At 42.5% G+C, this 20,911-nt stretch overlaps 2 protein-coding genes across 2 annotated transcripts; one reads left to right on the top strand and one right to left on the bottom strand.

Annotated features, from left to right (window-relative positions):
* Positions 1-1,047: 1,047 nt before the first annotated feature.
* On the bottom strand, positions 1,048-6,447 carry tmem182a (transmembrane protein 182a). The gene is made up of 5 exons (XM_080019296.1): positions 6,017-6,447; positions 4,889-5,015; positions 4,020-4,118; positions 3,803-3,940; positions 1,048-3,131 (listed from the first exon to the last, which is right to left on the bottom strand). The coding sequence occupies exons 1-5, from the start codon at positions 6,173-6,175 to the stop codon at positions 2,905-2,907; spliced, it is 750 nt and encodes a 249-aa protein (XP_079875422.1). The 5' UTR covers positions 6,176-6,447; the 3' UTR covers positions 1,048-2,904.
* Positions 6,448-11,501: 5,054 nt separating this feature from the next.
* On the top strand, positions 11,502-20,299 carry mfsd9 (major facilitator superfamily domain containing 9; the record flags this gene model as incomplete). The annotated part of the gene is made up of 5 exons (XM_080019563.1): positions 11,502-11,586; positions 11,872-11,915; positions 17,494-17,623; positions 18,791-19,000; positions 19,404-20,299. The coding sequence occupies exons 1-5, from the start codon at positions 11,517-11,519 to the stop codon at positions 20,297-20,299; spliced, it is 1,350 nt and encodes a 449-aa protein (XP_079875689.1). The 5' UTR covers positions 11,502-11,516.
* Between the last annotated feature and the right edge of the window lie 612 nt (positions 20,300-20,911).

Raw genomic sequence — 20,911 nt, 5'->3', positions numbered from 1 at the left:
ATCAGGAGAAGCCTCAAAATATTTGAAAATGAGAAATTCTAGAAATGCTTCGAAACAGCATTTAAGGCCTGAGTGTCCCGTTAATGCTGCTGGGTATGTATTTTGTCCTTTTAAACCACATATGCACACACACGCACGCACGCGCGCACGCACAAACACACACACACAAACACACACACACACACACACACACACACACACACACACACACACACACACACACAGACACACACACGTGCGCACACACACACATGTGAGAATCATATGACATCATATCAGAATTTCCTTTAGAGGAGTGTCCAGATAAAAGGTCTTTCTGGCCAGAAGGATGCAGCTCCAGCCCCGAGACCGGACAGGCCTGGGGTCTGATCTGTGGATGTTGTATTATCTTATCTCGTATTATTGCTTATTGTATTGTCCTATCTTGTATTAGTCTCTCAGCAGTCTCTGTCTTAGCACAAAATTCGAAGAAGAAGCGGACGCCTTCATCTCCAGAAGTCCAATGTACTCACTTTACATTGTGCTTTACATTGCGTCGGTTCCTGAATTTCCATGGTGTCCCTCAGAGGTTTCTTTTTCTTTTCTTTCCTTTTTTTTTTTCGTGTGATGATAAGTACATTATGAAGCTGATCCAGACTCATGAGGATCTGCACAGGAGTCCATCTAGATCCTGATCAAATGCTCCATTCATGAGTGAAATTACCATCCGTCTGTCAGCCAAGGTGTGAATACTTTCATCTGGAGATCCTGCCTCTGAACTTCTGATTAAATGCACAACGCCACAGACCCCAGATAAGAAAAATAGAATTTCTGCCCCTTGTTGAAGAAGAAACCCCAAAGTGGGAGCAAAGTGAGATAACATTGCCCTCTTGTGGTTCTAAAAATATAGATTTTTTTTTTTTTTTTTTTTTCCCCCCAGCGCTTTTAGGGGAAAATAATGATGTGATGCCACAAGCAGCTGCTCAAATTTGTAATTTCTCAAAATTCTAACAAGGCTACATAACATTATGAAAATGGTAAAAGTTGAAGAAAAAAAAAATACAGGGCTGATATTTACAATGTGTTTATTCGTTCTACACTCCCCATTTGCATCCTTTGAAAAGACGAAACCAATTAATAAGCAAAATAATAACTTAAACCTGTGGAATTGAAAAAGGATAGCTTATGTATATCAGTGTTTTTATGGTGTTTACAATTTTATAAATATATTCATACTATAGAACATGAACAGCTTTTAACCACAGCAATTGAACTACTTCTTTTCATCAACATATCATGATAATGATATTAGAATTTGTGAAAGAAAAAAAAAAAAATCATCATCAGAATTATTTTGAATTGAGCTACTTAACATGCATGTGAAAAATAATCTCTTGAACTTGAACTTGAACTTGAACTTAACAAAGTTAGTGTTAGAATGCTCTGATTTTTCACCAACTTAACATGAACACATTTGAAAGCTGCTAACTACCATAGTCATAAACCGCCAAAAGTCTTAAAGAAGACCTATTATGCTGCTTTTCAACAGGTTAATATAGGTCTCTGAGGTCCCCAAAAGATGTCTTTGAATTTTCTTTTGCTGAAAATAGCACTCAGATTATGCATTCTAGCCATCGTAACATGCCTCAAATCCCCTCTTGTTCCTGATGCTCTATTTCACTGTGTGTCGCTTTAAATGAAAATGAGCTGCTGGTCCCCACACCCGCTCCAGAACTTTTTGTATGACGTATGTAATCTTTCACTTATCTCACCTCAGCAGTCCACCAAAATCTGTCTCTGAACAAATTCGAGGCGAGAAATAAGCAATCCAGTTGCTGAGTCTTCACTCAAATTAGATCTAGGAGGCCTCATTTAAAAGTACGCTCCGTTTGTTGAACTGCTCACGATCCGCACAGTCAACTTACCGCATACAGCTTTTTTATTGTTTTTTTTTTGGTTTGTTTATTTTTATGTTTTGTTTTTTTTATATGAATAATATTTTCCTCTCCTGCAGTTTTGTCACTGACAGTTGGAATTAATTCCTTTAACCTGGTCTGTGAAGCCAATAGAGCAGTTCCCGTGTTATTTTTTTCAGCCATGGGTGGAGTTACTCAGATGGGGGTGGGTTCTACTTCTACTTTGGCCCCATGTAATGTGGGAAGGGGTCGCAAGTCTTAATGGCTTGTTGAATCGCATGTTTTCTAAAATAGGGACCCCACAACAAACTGACTGGGTTGTCTTATTTCACAGTTTGTGTGTTAGTAGACCCATCAGAGACCCAAATGTATGTGCACAAGCACTGAAACGGTTCGATTTTCATAATAGGTCCCCTTCAAGTACAATTCTGGTGCTTTTTACATGAAGAGAACAAATGCATATCACGTGATAATAAATCATTTAATCTATCGCCAAGTGTGTCATAGGGTGGGCTATACAGTGTGTGGTGGGAAATGTGATTGTGTGCATGAAATGGACACTTTTTAAAATTCATTATACGTTGTTCTGTTACTTTTGGCATCGGTCTGCATGCAGTTCAACCCACATCGAGCGAGGGAAACCTTTGATCGTGGAAACGGACTGTTCTAGCCTGTCAAGCGAATTATAATGCAGAGCCGCCGCACAATGTCCCCTCAAACATGGCTGACAGATTGTGTGCGCTTAAAAGGTATGGCAGTGAATGTAATCCGGTTCCAGGACCCTCAAGTTCCCAGTGAACACTGAAAAAGTCATTGGATCAACATGAAAATGCTTCAATTCGTAAGGGCAATATTGTTTTTAATGGTTTCCCGACTTACATTTTAAGTTGATGAAGCCTAAAAAAAAATGTAGACGTTACTAATTGAAGCATTTTTTATTTTATTTTTTTACCTGATTGACCCAATGACTGGACTCAATGAAGCGTCCATGGCTGGTCCCTGACTGAGCTCAGTGGTAGTGAGTCCGGATTGATCGGCCTATGAGGAGGAAGAGGAGGCCGGCGAGGAGGCAGAAGAAGATGCCGACGGGCGCCAACATGAAGGACAGGCCGTAGCTGAGGGTCAGCTGGAAGTCCTGGCACAGCACAGAGCGCTGGTAGCCGACGTAGTGGTCCACCACGTCCAGAACCTGAACCCACAGCACGTACATGACCACCACGCACAGCAGGAACAGACCTGGAGGGAACGGGTGGGCGAGTCAAAGTCTCATCATGATGAAGTGGAACGTAGGCTTACCACTCATTTTGGAGGTTTATTTTCATTCGGTTTACGGTTTCATTTTAGGTTTATTTTAATTTCTGTTTTAATGTTGTTATCATTAGATTTATTGTACATTACTTGTCTTAGATTTGGCTTTTTGGTTCACTGCTTTTTTCAATTTGTTTTTGTATATGACCACATTTTTTCTGTTCATTTTGTATTTTTCTGGTCATTTATATATTTATTTATTTGTAAAAAATCTGTTATTCTTTAGGTTAAATTGTTTGTTGTTATATTATATTGTTGTTTATTATTAGGTTTCGTTTGTATTGTCCTATTCTATTGTGTACTATCAACCATTTCCACAGTTTCCATACATTGCCATTTTCTTCTTGTATTTTTTATTCCATTGCTTTATTATAATTGCCTATTTTTTATGTAAGCTGTTGCTGACGCTACAACTTTGCTTCAGGGATAAATAAAGTATCTATCTATCTATCTATCTATCTATCTATCTATCTATCTATCTATCTATCTATCTATCTATCTATCTATCTATCTAAGTCCTTATTTTAAGCTGTTGGTGCAAATTATGATTATGCTCCTAATGAGCCTTAGGGAGAAGAAATGTGTTTTTCCGAACGCACCAGACGCCAGGAAGAGTCCACCGCCCGCTTTGTACAGCTGATGACTGGCGAACGGTGCGGCGCAGATAATGATGAACCCAGCGAGCACCACGGCAACCACACCGATCAGCATGAACACGCTCCAGAAGCCTCTGTAGACTGGATACACAGACAAAACCAAGGTGTAAGTGACCCACACCCATACATATTTGACACACTTTAATGCATGTGTACTTACTTATAGCAGAGTCATAGTTGGTGGCATTGTGGCCGGGGTGAGACACAGGGAATGGGAACAGGTAGGCGTGGACGCACACTTTAGACTGGGGCTGATTTGCTGCAGAGGAGAAAAAAGAAGAGCAAATTATGTTTGACACCATAATGACTCATTGGCATGCTGTGAGGAGTCTAATCTCATTAGGATTTACTTAGATGAAATATCTAACAAACACCTCCTGATAATTCCATTACTAGATGAGACAGATATTATGAGAGGGTGTAGGGACAGAGAAGGTCAGAAAAAGATTAGTCCTTGCAAGCTGATCAATTAATTACTGCATGTTTGTCTTTCCAAACTGCTAATGTATCATTTCTGTTCATATAGGGAGGAGGCCCAGTCCTCCACTTTCATTTTAGGACATCCACAATGATCTCTAGTATCCATATTCCATATTCTTATTTCCCCATCCCTGCCTCCACCTTCTTTCAGCCCCTGTGAAATTCAGCAGGCCCTCGCCAAGTTCTTCTCCCAGCTTAAGGTTGTTTGTGACAATGACCCACCCTGGATGTTTCACATCAGAAAATAGGCTGCGCACACAGTGGCACACAATCATCTGACGATCCAGAATAACATCACATGGCACTTGCTGAAAATAGTCAAGGGGCCGAGAAATACGGCATCATCAGACCTTTATATGCAGCATACAGCATCAAAGTAAACAAAGCCTATTATGTTGTTTTTTAGCCCTGGATTCAGTTACCGACATGTGACTCTTTGTGTATTTTTCCGCACCTGCTAATCATCAACTTTATAACAAAAACACATGGGGAGCGTGGAATGCAGAAAGTGAATTACAAAACAAGGTCCCACATGGTCCCTTCGCTTACTGAACCACAGCATCCACATCAGGTTGTTGTCATTCACGCTGGAACCGAAGGTGCACTTCCAGAAGAAGCCCTCGTGGTAGAAGACGTTGGTGTCCGGCACGTCGTCCATCAGCACCACGTCCCCGCGCTGTCAGAGGGAAGTAAGCGACCATGCATCTCATCTGTCTTTAGACGATTGTTCCGTTAAAAACGCGGCGGTTCTCCTGAAGCAGGGTGTGGTTAAAGCGTTGGCCGAGGACGGTGAGCCAGGCCACCAACAGAGCTCCGTCCCGGGTCACTCAGCCAATCAACGTCCTGATATAATTCAAATTTTCACCTCATGCAGGTGAAAGTGTCGAGCCACCCCGTTGGCGCGGGAAGTCCAATCTCAAGCATTTCTAACTCGTCTCGCAAATAGTTTGCCAGCAAATGGGTGAAAATCCACCCGTGCCACCACCCATTTCAGATAACCGATTGATATATCTATTTTCAGATAATCTGATTAAACCATTCCCATCTCTATATCCTCTCTAAGGTATAATATATTATTTCTCATGAAATGTGTTATGTCGATAAAAAAGTGCGGTAGTGGCTCTTCATTACTATGTACTGTATATACTAAGCTGCACCTGTTTTGGCTTTACAGTGTTGATATCATCGCTGCTTACTATGAAAAGCTAGACATGTTCTCGTTGGGGATTTTATATGCAGAACCACGTGTACCACTGCTGTTTATATTTTTATTACAGGGGCTGGTGGCATGTCTTAATCAATTGCATAGCTGCAACACGGCTACATTATAGAGTGTCCGATTTCAAGTGGAGCTCCTCGGGGATGACACAGTCCTTCATCGTCAAAGCAGTTCAGAAATGTGTTTGGATGCCAAACGACAGTTACCAAAATAAAACACGTCTCGCCAGTGCAGTTCTTTGGATAAATGTTCCCAAAGGAAAATGCCCCGAAACATATCGGCAAGTGATTCACCAACTGCTTGAAAAACGGTTTCTGGTCATTTTCCCCTGTCTCTGGTTTCCGACTTCGTAAAACAGATAACCAATAAGACACATATGGGAATCTCTGAAAAAGACCAAAACACAGGTAGCACCAGCCGCTGTTTTTTTTCTTTTTTGAGAAGTTCATCTCGCTCACCTCGATAGTGACGCCCCCCGGGCCGATATGTCCGTCCTGCTTTGGCTCACATGTCTCGGAGGCCAGGAGCCAGTAATCTGTTCCGAATGAGAGGAGGACGAAGACGGCGGCCAGCGCCCCGAAGAGCCCCGCGAAGAACAGAGCCACGTTCAGCTTCATGGTGCAGGACTTAGCCACTCCGGACGCGGTCGCCTCGGCTTTTTTGTACGCCCAAAAGCTCAGGGGGAGACAAGCGAGGATATGTCAGGCCTCTGGATCTCGCCTCCAAGGTTTGTTGTCCCTCAGTCCGTGTGTCCGTCAGGAAGGACGAGCCAGTGCACATGTCCCTCCAGGAACTCAATGGGGATAGGAGGCCCTTCCCCCCTGAAGTTATTTCTGGGGTTTGATTGAACGTGACTGCTGCCCGGTCCCAGTGCAACGGTCGGGGGAATAGTCCGTCTGGACGTGTGGGGCGAGTTGGAGAACTCTAAAGAGAGCGGCTCTGAGGCAAAAATAACCACGGGCAACTGGACACCCAACATCCACAACCACGCGGGAATGCCAGGGAGGGGTGAAGCCAACCGGACTTGAGGAGTAGGGGGGTGTTCCTTTAACGCCCTCCCTGCGGCTTCTGGCTGCACGCACACACACACACACACACACACACACACACACACACACACACACACACACACACACACACACACACACACACACAGACACACAAACATACAAAGTTATGTGGTAGTAGTAGTAGTAGTTGTTGTTTTTGTTGTTGTAGTAATATAGGAATTAAAGGTAGAATTATTGATTGTAGTTGAGGTTGATTGTATTGTGGCAAATGACCGTGTGTGTGTGTGTGTGTGTGTGTCTGTGTGCAGCCAGAAGCTGCAGGGAGGGCGTTAAAGAAGCACCCCCCTACTCCTCAAGTCCGGTCTGCTTCACCCCTCCCTGGCATTCCTGCGTGGTTGTGGACGTTGGGTGTTCAGTTGCCCAGTGTCCAGTGTGTGTGTGTGTGTATGCGTGTGTGTGTGCACGCGCGCGCGTGTGTGTGTGTGTGTGTGTGTGTGAGAAAAAGAGAGAAAGAGAGAGAGAGAGAGAGAGTGAGAGAGAGAGAGAGAGAGAGAGAGAGATGAGCGATGTTCAAGTATATATTTTTTAACAGCAATGTGTACACGTTTCTGTTTTATTTTTAGGTTATCTATACTTTTAACAATCATTTTCTATTTTTCATTTTTGTTTTCCATTTGCTTTGGCAATGGCAATGTAATCGTGTGTTTCCTGTGCCTTGCCTTTTCGAATTGAATTGAACTTGTGTGGTTTAACTCATGTACTTTACTGTTATATATAAATATATAAACAAACAAATATATATATAAACAAACAAATAAATCAGCAGGTAAGTAAGCAAGCAAGCAAATAAATAAATAAATAAATAAACTGATAGATGGATAAATAAATAAATGTAATAAATTAAAGAATAGTAATAATATTAAAAAACATAAAATAAAAGATGTCCAACGGAAAAAAAAAAAAGGTTATATAACACATCAAAAGAATCAAGCAAACACAGAGCAGATGGTGATTTATGTTTCCATCTACAACTGAGCAGATTACCTCCATGGAGCACCACTGTTGTTTAAATTCATGCATGTCACTCATCAGTTTGTAAAACCTAAAATCCTGAGAGAAACAGAGAGAGAGAGAGAGAGAGAGAGAGAGGTCCTTACTTCAGTCAGAGTGAGCTGATGGTGTATTTGCATCTACAGGGGATATTTAGCACATACTCTATATAAAAAACATTGGCAAATTAACACATTGCTGTTACCCATGGATAATTGAGACCTTGGTGCTCTTTCCCCGCTTTAAGTATTCACCTTCACTCCCATCTGTCAAATACAGGTTGCGTCTGCATGTGTGCCTGTGTCCTTTTGCTTTTTTAGTTGTGTAATTATGTGGTACAGACACATAAATACTTTAAGTATAATTGTGTGAGACAACAACTAGTAACACAATAGAGCTGAAGTGAAACAAATTATTATTAGGGGTCCAGACCTGAAGGGGCAGGAGGCCTATTGCTCCTGTCAATCAAAATCTGCCATCATTGGTGTGTGGATTTCATGGATCCACTGCACTCACAGACAAGACAAATAATTTAGTAAAAAACTGTATTTTTTTTATCATTGCTGAAACGCAAGCACATGCACAACTCACAGCATGCACAGGTCATATGAAAATATTGCAGTGTAGTGATTGGTCAACAAACGGGACGTGGCCAAAATGGCGGCACATGTCATGTTTCCGACGAACCCCAGAACAAAATGAATACGATTTGTATAGTTAAAATATTACAAGAAGACAATTGGATCAAACAAAGCGTGGTGTATTTAACGTGATAAATATATACTCTTCTGAGGACATCTGACATGCACCAAAGTAAGTTGTACAAAATAAAAAACCCCAAAACATCACTGTCAGAACTTACTTACATTCCAGAGATCAATGTTCAGTATACAATCTTCCTGAATTATAATTACTGGTAACAATAACCATAAGCAATTACATAATACATTGAACTTATATTTATTGTGTATGTGTCTTTAAATATTTTCATTATTTTGGGTTTTTTTAGGTTCCCTTTCAGATGCCTCAAAGATTTGGTACAATTACAACTAAAATGTGTAGCCCACTACACAATTTATTTCATTATATATCCTCTACAATTGAAATCAGTTATACCACTTACCTAATTTATTTATTTATAGGCTTATAAAATACATTATTATTGTTGTTAAGGCAGTTTTCTGTTGATTTACAAAGTGCCATCAAATAATTCTGTTCCCCAAATTGGATGAATAATCATGATAAATAAGTGTGATCACAATATTGACTAAAATAATCATGATTATCATTTCAGCCATAATCAGGCAGCCCTACTTCAGAATGATAACCGCCGTTGGTTGCGACATAATAAACCCACCCACAGCCGCAAACACCGCCCGATCATAAATTAACACCGTAACCAGGCCGGTACAAATGACCTTCTGTAGCCACAAAACACATTGCAACAGAGAGCCAAAGCACACTCATCCTTTGAACTTTAACAAGGGGAAGCCTACCCTGGACAACGCCTATTGCTGCCTACATTTATTATTATTATTATTATTATCATTATTATTATTATTATTATTATTGTTATTGTTATTATTATTGTTGTTGTTGTTGTTGTTGTTGTTGCTGTTGTCATTAATAATATTAATAATAATAATAATAAGAAGAAGAAGAAGAAGAAGAAAAAGAAGAAGAAGAAGAAGAAGAAGAATTTTAATAATAATAATAATAATAATAATAATAATAATAAATATTATTATTAATAATAATAATAATAATAATAAGAAGAAGAAGAAGAAGAAGAAGAAGAAGAAGAAGAAGAAGAAGAAGAAGAAGAAGAAGAAGAATTGTAATAATAATAATAATAATAATAATAATAATAATAATAATAAATATTATTCATAATAATAATAATAATAAATATTATTAATAATAATAAGAAGAAGAAGAAGAAGAAAAAGAAGAACAAGAAGAATTGTAATAATAATAATAATAATAATAATAAATATTATTATTATTATTATTATTATTATTATTAATAATAATAAATAATAATAATAATAATAATAATAATATATTTACATTATTGTAGTTAAACACGGTTTGGCAGCACACACGGTAACGTCGACTGTGAGGTGCACTGTGCGACATTCGGGAATGCACTGCTTTCGGCTTTATATTTTTATTTTTTATTGAGATAGAACATTTTCAACTTGAAATACCTTGAGTGTTTCTCTCTGATGTTTTAAATTAAAAAAATAAAAATAAAAAATGAACCTTATATTCATTGTTTAAAGCGACATCCCAGTGAGTTACTTCATAGTTGCCGTGATTATGGATCACGTCCTGCTGTACGTCTCAATGCCGTCCTTATCCAGAATTGGTGATGAAGATATCGTCAATAGTGATGCATTTTTATGTATTTATCTATATATTTATTTACCTATCATTTTTATGTATTTTATATATATATATATATATATACTTTTTGAAAGAGAAGGTACGAATTGCCCCCCCCCCCTTTCAAATAGACGTATAACGCAGCTGTTAACGTCATCGGTCGATACCAAACGAGAGCTCTGTAGGAGGGGTGCCGCACAAAAACACCGCGGAACACCACAGCCTGTAGAACTCCTCACACCTTCCCGAATCACTTATATTTTACACTTTTTACGTCACCCTTGATAAAGCCGAGACATTTACAGCACGGTGCCCCTTTTTTTTTTTTTTTTTTACCGAATAAGAAATATCCCGGTTTTTACAATCACCCCTTAATAGCGCGTACATTGCTTAGACCCAGAGACGCAGTTATGGTGGACCGGCGCTCACCTTTCCGCATCCGCACTAGAGCGGCTCCGCACTGGTCCCGGTAGAGCTGCCATTGCGGGAGAATGAATAACACAAGATGTAGCACATTGTTACACAAGCCAAGGAAACAGAGCCGGATCATACGATGCATCTACGTGGTGGGTTTCATGGTAAGTATTCGTTGAGCTTGATGCATCCGATTGTCTGGACGGTTTATTCCAAGGTTTATTCTAAGGGGCCACACTCACAGGAACGTTTTTATCAACATGTACTTGTCAGTGGGCCGGGCTGTGTCCAGAACATGTGTTGGGAAAATGCTCTGGAAACCTTTTGACGTGTGGGAAATCCATTCCAAGACTGACATCTGGACTCGCCTGTATTGTTCAGGGTGGGATTTATCCAAGCACAGTATAATGCCAAGAATCTTTAAGTAATGACGAAAATAAACTTTCTTTTTTACCCACCAGTCTGTCCAGTCCTAATTAAGTCTAGTCCCAGTTGATCTGCAGGAATGCCAGGACCAATCTTATAAATAATCTCTTGAACTTGAAATTGACAAATGAATAATCTGTGCCATTAATGGACATACCTGCCTGTCTCTACATTTGCATATTTTTCTCTATGATCATTAATTTGCTCTTCTCGGAACCCATTTGGTTCATCATCAGTGCATCCTAACACCTTACATGTCGTTATCATGATCTTATCATGGTCCCCAAAATCTATCATAAATGTTTTCCAGCACCTCATTCCTACATATAGGATACTGCCTTGGATTGGATTAAGGGGCGATGTAAGCAGGAGCATAATTCACAATTAAACTGTAACAATCGTCTCTCCGGCAAGAATTCTCAGTTCCAGGAAATGCAGATGAACAGGTTGAGTGACGTCTCCGCAGAGGCTCTGCTTTGATCCGCCGCTGTATCTAAATGAAGGCAAATTCGGCTCACAATGCTTGCAATCCAGTACTTCATGACAAAAATTAGCCGCCATGGGATTGTGATAAGAGCAGTCGACTGTGTGATGTTAAAAGCCTTTGAATATTAGCCTTCATTGTTGTACCCGCGCTTGCTTTGATCTGCAGGATTTGTTCGGGGTGAGCATGATCATCCCTCTGCTGAGCCACCACGTCAAGGCCCTCGGAGCAAGTCCCACAGTGGCCGGTATAGTAGGTGGGTTAACATGTTGCCTTCGTCTCAGTTGTGATGCAAAATGAACGATGATGAATGACGAATGCCACTGCAGAGTGAATCAGTGCATTAAATAAGCATGATGCCGAAATGCTTCCGATAATGATTTAGTCAAATCTGTACTATTCACCATTTTATATTTCTCTCCCTCTTTATGTATTGGTGGAGACACTCCTCTGTCAGCACCTTGTTTAACATGATTGATTCATTGAGCTGCGTTCTTGTCTTGGACCAAATGTAAACTAATGTTAAACTGTTGTTTTTCAGGCTCCACGTACGGGGTCTTACAGCTATTCTCCAGCACTATAGTTGTAAGTACTGATTTATTTTCCTCTATATATAGCTCCATAATCTTTACCTTAAGATCCAAACTGATCTCTTCTATCTCCAGTATTTCATGAGCACATTGATGTCCAAACGACCCCCAAATTGCACTACCTCCACAAAATTACCTCCAGATACATTTAACATCAAAGATATTCTGGTTTGACCTCTGTTGCGATATAATCACTGAGTCAAGTGGTCCAATGTCAAAGACATGGTGATTAAGGACGTGAAGGTGAAATGTTTATGTGTGAACACATGGATAATAAGGGGCCGTTACGTTGTCAAAAATCAAACCTTAAAATTCTGGACGCCCCACACCGGTCGACAAGAAGCATGGCATCTCAATGTAGAATCTCACCCCGAACCGAAGATATATTTTCTGTCTTTCTGTGGCTCCTGAAATTGGTTTAAATCTCCGGGGTCGTGTGACAAATTAAAGAAAGAAGGAGATGTTTGTGGTTCCTCCGCCCGGAATGGTGGCAGAAACAGCCGGTTCTCTATGCAACAATCCCTACGGGACCTGATCCAGAACACAGCAAACTCAATTGGTCCTAATTGAGTTAGACCGTCAAGTTGTGTGTGTGTGTGTGTGTGTGTGTGTGTGTGTGTGTGTGTGTGTGTGTGTGTGTGTGTGTGTGTGTGTGTGTGTGTGTGTGTGTGTGTGTGTGTGTGTGTGTGTGTGTGTGTGTACACGCACAAGAGAAGGTTCCCCTGGGTCCTTGAGGGAGACGGGGAGATTCCTCAGCATTGTTCTGGGTCACCTGATCTTTCACACTCACATCCACATGGTTTGGATACAGAATGCACCACAAAGGCAGAGAAAAACGATCCAATTTTCTATTTATAATGTCAAAGCTTGGCTTTTTTTTTTTTTTTATGTTGTCTGACCGAGTCCATTTAATTTGCTTGCCTCCATCTGCCATTTGTATCAGTACAAGTAACTGAGGTTTTTTGAGGAAAAAAAACAAAGAAAAAATAATTTTGTCCAGCAACCCACAGCGGTCCTGATGAGGGGGCACTCAGCAAAGAAAGGGATGATTTTTACTGTTATTAAATTGATAACCAGCGTATTGAACGATGCTCTCTGGATGAGAAGCTTGTATGTTGTCTGTTTAAAGGATGGGGGTGAAAGATAGACCGCAACCTTCAAGGAACTGGAACAGTTATTATTATTTTTTTCGGTTTTCAGTGAATAGCCCTCAGCACATCCTTTGGGGTATTTGCTCTCGGACAGAATGAACATCAAAAGCGAGGCAGGTCAAAACATGTTGGAACAATCCAGTTTTTTAACAAAGGTATTTGCGCTTCAATATGTCAACCAGCATTTTTCCGAGACGGTTTTGGGCAGAATCAGTTCTAGTTCTCACACTCCGGCAGCTCATCTCCCCTCTAGCAGCGAAAGGCCGGGAATTTGAAAGAAAACGGAGTCTGATTGGTAACATGCTGCGAGTCTTTAACTCTAGTTTATGAGGAGATGGGTGTGGTAATAAAGCTCCTATCAGTCACATCATATCGATCTAGAAAATGTTTTTCAAATGGCCGTTTCGCGGAAAAATAATCAGTAACCCTGGTCGAGGGCTTCTGGATTCCGCCTCCACCGAAGTGACTTCACTTTTCGGATTTGTCCTCAAGACTGCCTTCCCTTCCCTTCCCTGGTGTTCCATATGCAGCCTCACGTAACCCCACGGTTCTCCATCAGTTTGACCCACGTCTCTGGGCTCCTGGCTCTCGGACAGAAAGGCAGATCAGACACTTCAACGTCTTGCTTCCTCGTCACCCGTCAGGCATCTCCACATTTGGGGCGCTGAGGATGCGGGTAGCAGTAGAACGCCTCCCGAATCCAAAAAAATCAGGGTTGGTTTCGGTGGATCGCGCTGTCGAGGTGTGGAATTTCTGCACGCTCACCTGGAGGCTGGACCTGTCATAGGGGAAAAACAAACAAAAAAAAAGATGGTATGCGTTGTTTCCCATCCCGGCGGACCTTCCGCCAACAGCAGCAAAAAGCATCATATCTGGTGATAAGCAGAAACCCTGCTTTTGCCACCGGCCTCAGGTTCTGTTATCTCCCCTCAGAACGACTCTACATTCTGCATCTTTTTCCTAATACTTAAATTTTTTATTTAGTTTTTTTTCCACACAGGTGTGTGTGTGTGTGTGTGTGTGTGTGTGTGTGTGTGTGTGTGTGTGTGTGTGTGTGTGTGTGTGTGTGTGTGTGTGTGTGTGTGTGTGTGTGTGTGTGTGTGTGTGTGTGTGTGTGTGTGTGTCTCCCTCTCTCATACATATATATCATACATACAGAACAAAAACATAGAACAGTTTTCAGGGGCTTTTCAGACATTTACACAGACATTTTGACTCAGACGTTCCATCGGTCGGTGTCACATCAAAGATGGATTTTTTCCCTTTGAACCATTTTTTGTTCAAATATGTTGTTTTCCTTGACTCTCCAAATGTAAGTCCAATTTTCCAGAGTGCGAATTTCTTGAACAATATCCAGCCGCTGTTCCTGGATTGGAGGGTCTTACCTCATGCCAATTTCTTGTAACGGCCTTCTTACTTTCCGCAACAATTGGTCCCGAACCGCACATTACCAACAATGTTCCCGAGGTGCATTATGGAGCAGGTATTGGGAATTCTGTACCCTAAAACCGTTTTGATAACTCTATTTACATTGTCCCGATGGTTCGTTCTTCTCGTGGGAGTGGTTCCCTCATCACCACTGTGGGAATGTGGGAAAAACCCTTCCTTGGAAGAGCCGTCGTGGGGAAAAAGCTCCAAGTAAACCACGATGGGGTTTTTAAGAACTGACGGAGGCCTCCAACAGCTGTTTGGAGCCTTTTAGGACGGCGATGGCTTACACCCTCGGCATCCAAGTAACAGGTTTTTCGTAGTATGCTGCTGGAACGAGCTGCCAAAAATGACCAGAGCAGGGACCTCCCTCTCTGTCTTTAAGAAGCACTTGAAGACCCAGCTCTTCAGTGAGTACCTCCTCTCCTAACCTACAATTACTTAGCACTACCTAGCAGTATTTATTGTTACACTTATGTCTCTGTCGCAATGTAGCTTGAATGTTATTCTCCCTTGTAAGTCGCTTTGGATAAAAGCGTCTGCTAAATGACTAAATGTAAATGTAAATGTATGCAGTGTGAAAGACAAGCAACGTCTTTCCCCGGCTGATCCGCTCTGAGTATTGTTCACAGTCCTCGGGGTCATCCCAGGGGGGGTTTCTCACCTCATGTGAAATCGGAACAAAAACCGAGGCAGGTGAAAACGCGTTCGATGAACCTTGTTTTTCAAAAGACAAACACAACAAATGTATTCTCATTTGACGCGCCAGCGGCCAAAGAAGCGCAAAAGTCAAATTAACTTCCCACACTCCAGTCTTCGCACACCGAGCGGGGAAACGCTGGGAGTCAAACGCTGCTCGGTCTGAGCGTCAACCTGCTGGATCTGGTCATCTCCGGTTTCTCTCGAGCGCCGGGGCGTAGGAGCGTCGGGCCTCCCCAAGCCACCTGCGATAGCGCACGGGAGTCGTGCCGCGGCCCCTCCCCCTTGCACTGCCTGCGGAGCGCTGTGAATGGGGCTTCCTAATTCCTTACGTTTATTTTCCAGACCGAGGAGAAACATTTTCCAAATTGGGATATCCACAGGGAAAGACAATATTTATCAAGGGGGTTGATGGCCGGTTTGGATGGTCGACATAACCATTTCCTAAAGTGATAGAGACTATACATCAGGGATTTTGGTTAGTGTATACTGATCCTTAAATGACAGTGAAGAAATGGATGGAATGTTCTGTTTCTAATCAACGACCTGCTTTGGTCATAATATCCACTTCACAAACGTTTTTTTTTTTTCTCAAATATCTATTGTGTGTAGTTGTGCAATTTCTATTACACAGTTATATTTATACTGCTGCAAATTGTCAGGTTTATCTTCCATTATCCTGCCGTATTTTTCTGAGGTTTACCATGTATTTCACCTTCTTTCACTAGATAGTGCCACTTCTCATTGTTATTCTATTGTTTGTTATTTTTACTGCCTATGGTGGTTGATGTGAGGTCGGTCTGTCTGTCTGTCTCTGTCTGTCTGTCTATATATATATGACAGGGTTGTGTGTTGAGCCCTCTGCTCAACTCTCTCTTCACTCACGACTGTGCCCCTGTTTATGGCTCCAATGCCATAATCAAGTTCGCAGATGACACCACTGTGGTGGGCCTGATCAGAGATGAGGATGAAACAGCATATAGGGATGAGGTTCAACATCTAACTACGTGGTATAAAAAACAGTAACCTGGAACTCAACACCAAGAAGACCAAGGAGACCAAGGAGATCATTGTGGACTTCAGGAGAACCAGGAGCAGGGCACACACCCCCTCCATATCAGCGGTGCTGAGGTGGAGCGTGTGTCTAGCTTTAAGTTCCTTGGGATCCACATCACAGAAAATCTCTCTTGGTCCCTCAACTCCTCCAGTCTGGTGAAGAAGGCGCATCAGCGCCTTCACTTCCTACGGACCCTTAAGAAAGCACAGCTTTGTCCTAGGATTCTATCGGACTTCTACCGCTGTACCACTGAGACACCCACCCTAACCATGGACTTTTCACCCTTCTCTCATCTGGCAAGCAATACAGCAGCCTGCGCTCCCGCACCAGCAGGCTCAAGTACAGCTTCTTTCCAGAGGCTGTAACACTGTTGAATAAACCCCCACCCCCCCTCTAGCACTGGACTTTTAAACAGTTACCTGCTTACCTGTTGTTACCTGCTTACCTGTTGTTACCTGCTTACCTGTTGTTACCTGCTTACCTGTTGCATCTCACTTTCTGCAATGTTCACCTGTTTACATTTACTGCCTTGCACTGTATAACTGTTTACACTCACTACTGCACTGTTTCATCAATTGCCCTTGCACTGCTATCACCTAAAAAAAAAGCACAATACTTTTTTTAACTGAACTTTTTTTTTTTATATTCCATAACCTGACCAAAACTTGCACAATATACATAGATATACTACATGTGTGTATATATATATATATATATATATATATATATATATATATATATAGTATTTATATAAAATGTCTATTTATACTCTCTGTACATAATCCCCCTATACTATATATACAAACCTGTATTTATAACCTTACACTGTTGTACATAATACATCTCTTTTGCCTACATAACTGCACAGAAACACTGTACTCAAATAGCACTTTGGTATTTAAATGCTTCTTTTGCACTTCTGCTTAGAAGTCAACTGCATTTCATTGGTTCTGTACCTGTACTCTGCTAGTGACAATAAAGTTGAATCTAATCTAATCTAATCTAATCTAATATATCCATCCACCCATCTATCTAGTAAAAACACCAATAGGCATCCTCAAAATATAATCAAATTCAATCAAGTATAATCAAATAAACAAAAAAAAAATGTGTGTGTGTGTGTGTGTGTGTGTGTGTGTGTGTGTGTGTGTGTGTGTGTGTGTGTGTGTGTGTGTGTGTGTGTGTGTGTGTGTGTGTGTGTGTGTGTGTGTGTGTGTGTGTGTGTGTGTGTGTTACAGGGCAGCTGGAGCGATGTGGTTGGACGCCGCCACTCCCTGCTGACCTGCCTGGTCCTGAGCGCTCTGGGCTACGGGCTGCTGGGCATGTCCACCAGCATCACCCTGTTTGTCCTCGCACGGATACCAGTGGGTAAGTTCCAGTACACCTCCAGAGGAAGGAGCGGGAGGACGGCGGGTGGGACATTACCCAAACCATGGTGGTTTTCAACCAGATGCAAAAGCTTTGGAATCAGTTTGTCTCATTCTGTAGTCTCCCGTCAAAATTAGGGCCAGAGCTTTAATTGTAATTAGCTTTTCAGAATAACTACAAAAGTTAACTTCTAATTAAACGGTCGTCAGAGTTGGTTATTAATCATCGTATGTCTATTCCTAGGGAGGCGTATGACCATTCTTTTATCAATAAATTACCTTACAATTCCAGTGCGATGACATTTTGGAGTTTTTCTAATAGAAAAAGATAACCCTGAGCCTACATTAGTGCAAGGCGTTTAAATATCTAACCAATTATGCCATGTTTTCCCTGTAATAACATGCCTTTCAAAGTTATATTAATTCCAGTGGTGAAATAATAGGCCCCAGTGTTGTTCTGTTTTCATCAAATTAAACAACAGCGCAAAGCTGTGTTAATCGCCAGGGCTTCCCATCACGTCCCACACACACATCCGTGTGTGGGGCTGGGATTTCAATGCGGTCACAGTTCATCACAGCAGCAGCTGCGGGGGGAAACCGCCGAGATGCGTGAAGCCAGCTCAGTTTTTTGAAATGGGGTATGAAGCGGTAGAACACTGAATCATCTGATGTCCTGTGGCGCCGCGGGGCCCTTCGGTGCCTGACAGATTTATTCGCTGGCGGCCGGTCTGTGATGGACCCTCATCCTCACCCTTAACGTTGTTTTGCTTTGCTTGCGCTCGAAGTCGCGAGCGCTTTCATTTCGGCCAAAAATTGTTCGGCCATCACGAAAGAAAGGGTCAGTCACACCGAGGGTTTGATCTCGAGCAAAACATTTTCTTTTAACCCGGCCTTATTCGGCCTCCATCTTAATGAGGTCATTCTTCTTCTCTCTTCGCCTTAATTCCCCGGTCTAAAAGCAAGAACAAAACTGCCTTGCGCCGAGAATTTCGACCAGTTAGGACCGATCCTAAACCGGTCATAAACTGAGACACCCTGTGATCACGGCCCGGTGGAAATATTCAGAGACTGGTCATCGAACGTCAAATTGATTAAATGCAGACTCAGTAATAGTTGTCCGCACAAACGTGAGATATACTTAAATCTTGTGCTTACTGTTTCCTCTCAGGGCTGTTCAAGCATTCCCTGTCCATCTGCAGAGCCTTGCTGTCGGATCTGGTGTCTGAGACAGAGCGCCCCCTGGTGATGGGACACTTCAATGCGGCATCCAGTGTGGGCTTTATCCTCGGGCCCGTGGTTGGGGGCTACCTGGCTGAGCATGAAGGCGGCTTTTACACCTCCTCATTCACCTGTGCAGCCATCTTCCTTATTAATGCAGGTAGGAGAGGCTTGTTATAAAAGTATATAAAATAAACAATATGAGATTACTATAGAAGAATATATGTGTGTGTGTATATACGTGTGTGTGTGTGTGTGTGTGTGTGTGTGTGTGTGTGTGTGTGTGTGTGTGTGTGTGTGTGTGTGTGTATATATATATATATATATATATATATATATATATATATATATATATATATATATATATATATATATATATATATATATATATATATATATATATAAGGTAATAACTGGGGGGTCAGGGGTCTTTATGGAAATCCTGTGAACTCTGTGACACACTCTACCGGATGCTGAATATTTATAGGATTTACCTTTGTTGCATATGTCTATTTGGAAGAAATGGAATATAAATCACCTCCCTCTTATGTGTTGTGTTCTAGGGCTGGTGTGGATGCTACCGTGGAGCGAGGCAAAAGTGCCCCGAACCGACACCAACTCAAACAGCCAAATTGGTGAAATTGGTGAAAATGACTACAGAGTCAAGAGCTCTGCTTACCAAAATGGAAACGGGTCCTGCACAAATAACCACCATGCACCGCATGCTGCCGAAGCGATGCCGGCATCCACGGCTCCAGGAAAGCACCGGCGAGGTATCCGCTGGGGCGAGGTCACCCTGCTCCAGCCCGCCTGGAGGCAGCTGTCCTCCGTGGGCTCCAGGATCCGCATGGTGGCCTCGTCCGACATGTGGGACCTGTTCCTGGTGCGTCTGCTCATGGCCGTGGGCATCATGCTCTACTACAGCAACTTCACGCTGGCCATGGAGGAGCGCTTCTCCATCCGGCCCAAGGTGACGGGCTATCTGATAAGCTACAGCAGCACGCTGGGGGCCCTGGCCGGCTTCCTGGTGGGGCCCGTCACGCAGCTGTACAGGAAGGACATGCCGGCGCTGCTGCTGCACTCCACCGTGCTCACCTGCTCCCTCATCCTGCTCTACGCCGCCGCACCCAACGTCTGGCACGTGCTGCTCAGCTCCACCTTCTTCGCCATCTCCACCACCATCGGACGCACGTGCATCACGGACCTGGAGCTGCAGCGGGGCGGGGTCCAGGCCAGCGGGACCCTGATTGGGGCGGGACAGTCCGTCACGGCAGTGGGACGCGTCCTGGCCCCGCTCCTGTCCGGTCTGGCCCAGGAGTTCAGCCCCTGCGGCCCTCCGAGCCTGGGCGTGGTCCTGGCCCTCGCCGCTGTCGGCTTGCTCTTGGTCAGGATCCCCAAGTGGGACGGCAGAGGGAGGGCAAAGAGGGGCCCGGCGCAGGGACACAGACATAGGGAGTGAGAGAGAGTGAGTGAGTCAGTGAGTCAGTGAATGAATAAGTGACAGAATCCACCGCTCGCAGAAGGAGAGGTTTTCGGGTACGAGGCAGTGGCGAGATGTGGGGCATTCATTAGTGTGTCGCTAAGTTTCGCGTAGAAATGTGCCTTTGCCAAACTCACCAGCAGGGATGGAAGCTGATAATAGAGGAGTGTCAGGTTTAAATGTAGTTATGTGCTGGACATCACCACCGCTGTGGTCCTTCATTCAGAGGATGTGGATAAATAAATCCCAAAGTGCGGTGTTAATTAACTGAACAACTAGGGCTGCCCACCAAATGTGTTACATGAACATTGACTGTCTGGCTACCAAATATATAATATTATAACCACTACACGGTGCAAAAGCATTTGTTTTACTGAAAATGCGTTAATAATCCAGGAAAATGTCTCTAAAAAGCAAATACTTGGGATTGCTCAAATCAAACCCACTAGATCAGATTTTTTACTTTTGGAGTCTGGAGTTCATTGTACCTCAGTAATGCTTCCTGCATTTGTGCCACCGCACTGCTTCTTAAAGGGTTTCTTTCTACTGTGGTATTATCATTTTGTTACGTTTTCCAAACAGATGTTTACT

The sequence above is a fragment of the Zeus faber genome (genome assembly GCF_960531495.2).
Source record: "Zeus faber genome assembly, chromosome: 18".
NCBI lineage: Eukaryota > Metazoa > Chordata > Actinopteri > Zeiformes > Zeidae > Zeus > Zeus faber.
Note: the sequence above shows the minus strand (reverse complement) of the source record. Positions and strands in the feature narration are given on the sequence as shown.

Bases quoted from the DNA above. Each gene is read 5' to 3' on its own strand.
- tmem182a (XM_080019296.1), bottom strand. From the start codon at position 6,175: ATGAAGCTGAACGTGGCTCTGTTCTTCGCGGGGCTCTTCGGGGCGCTG. The intron at 5,016-6,016 runs GTGAGCGAGATG...TCCCTCTGACAG, and splicing joins CGGGGGGCGTCACTATCGAG to CGCGGGGACGTGGTGCTGAT. The intron at 3,941-4,019 runs GTAAGTACACAT...CTGTGTATCCAG, and splicing joins CAACTATGACTCTGCTATAA to TCTACAGAGGCTTCTGGAGC.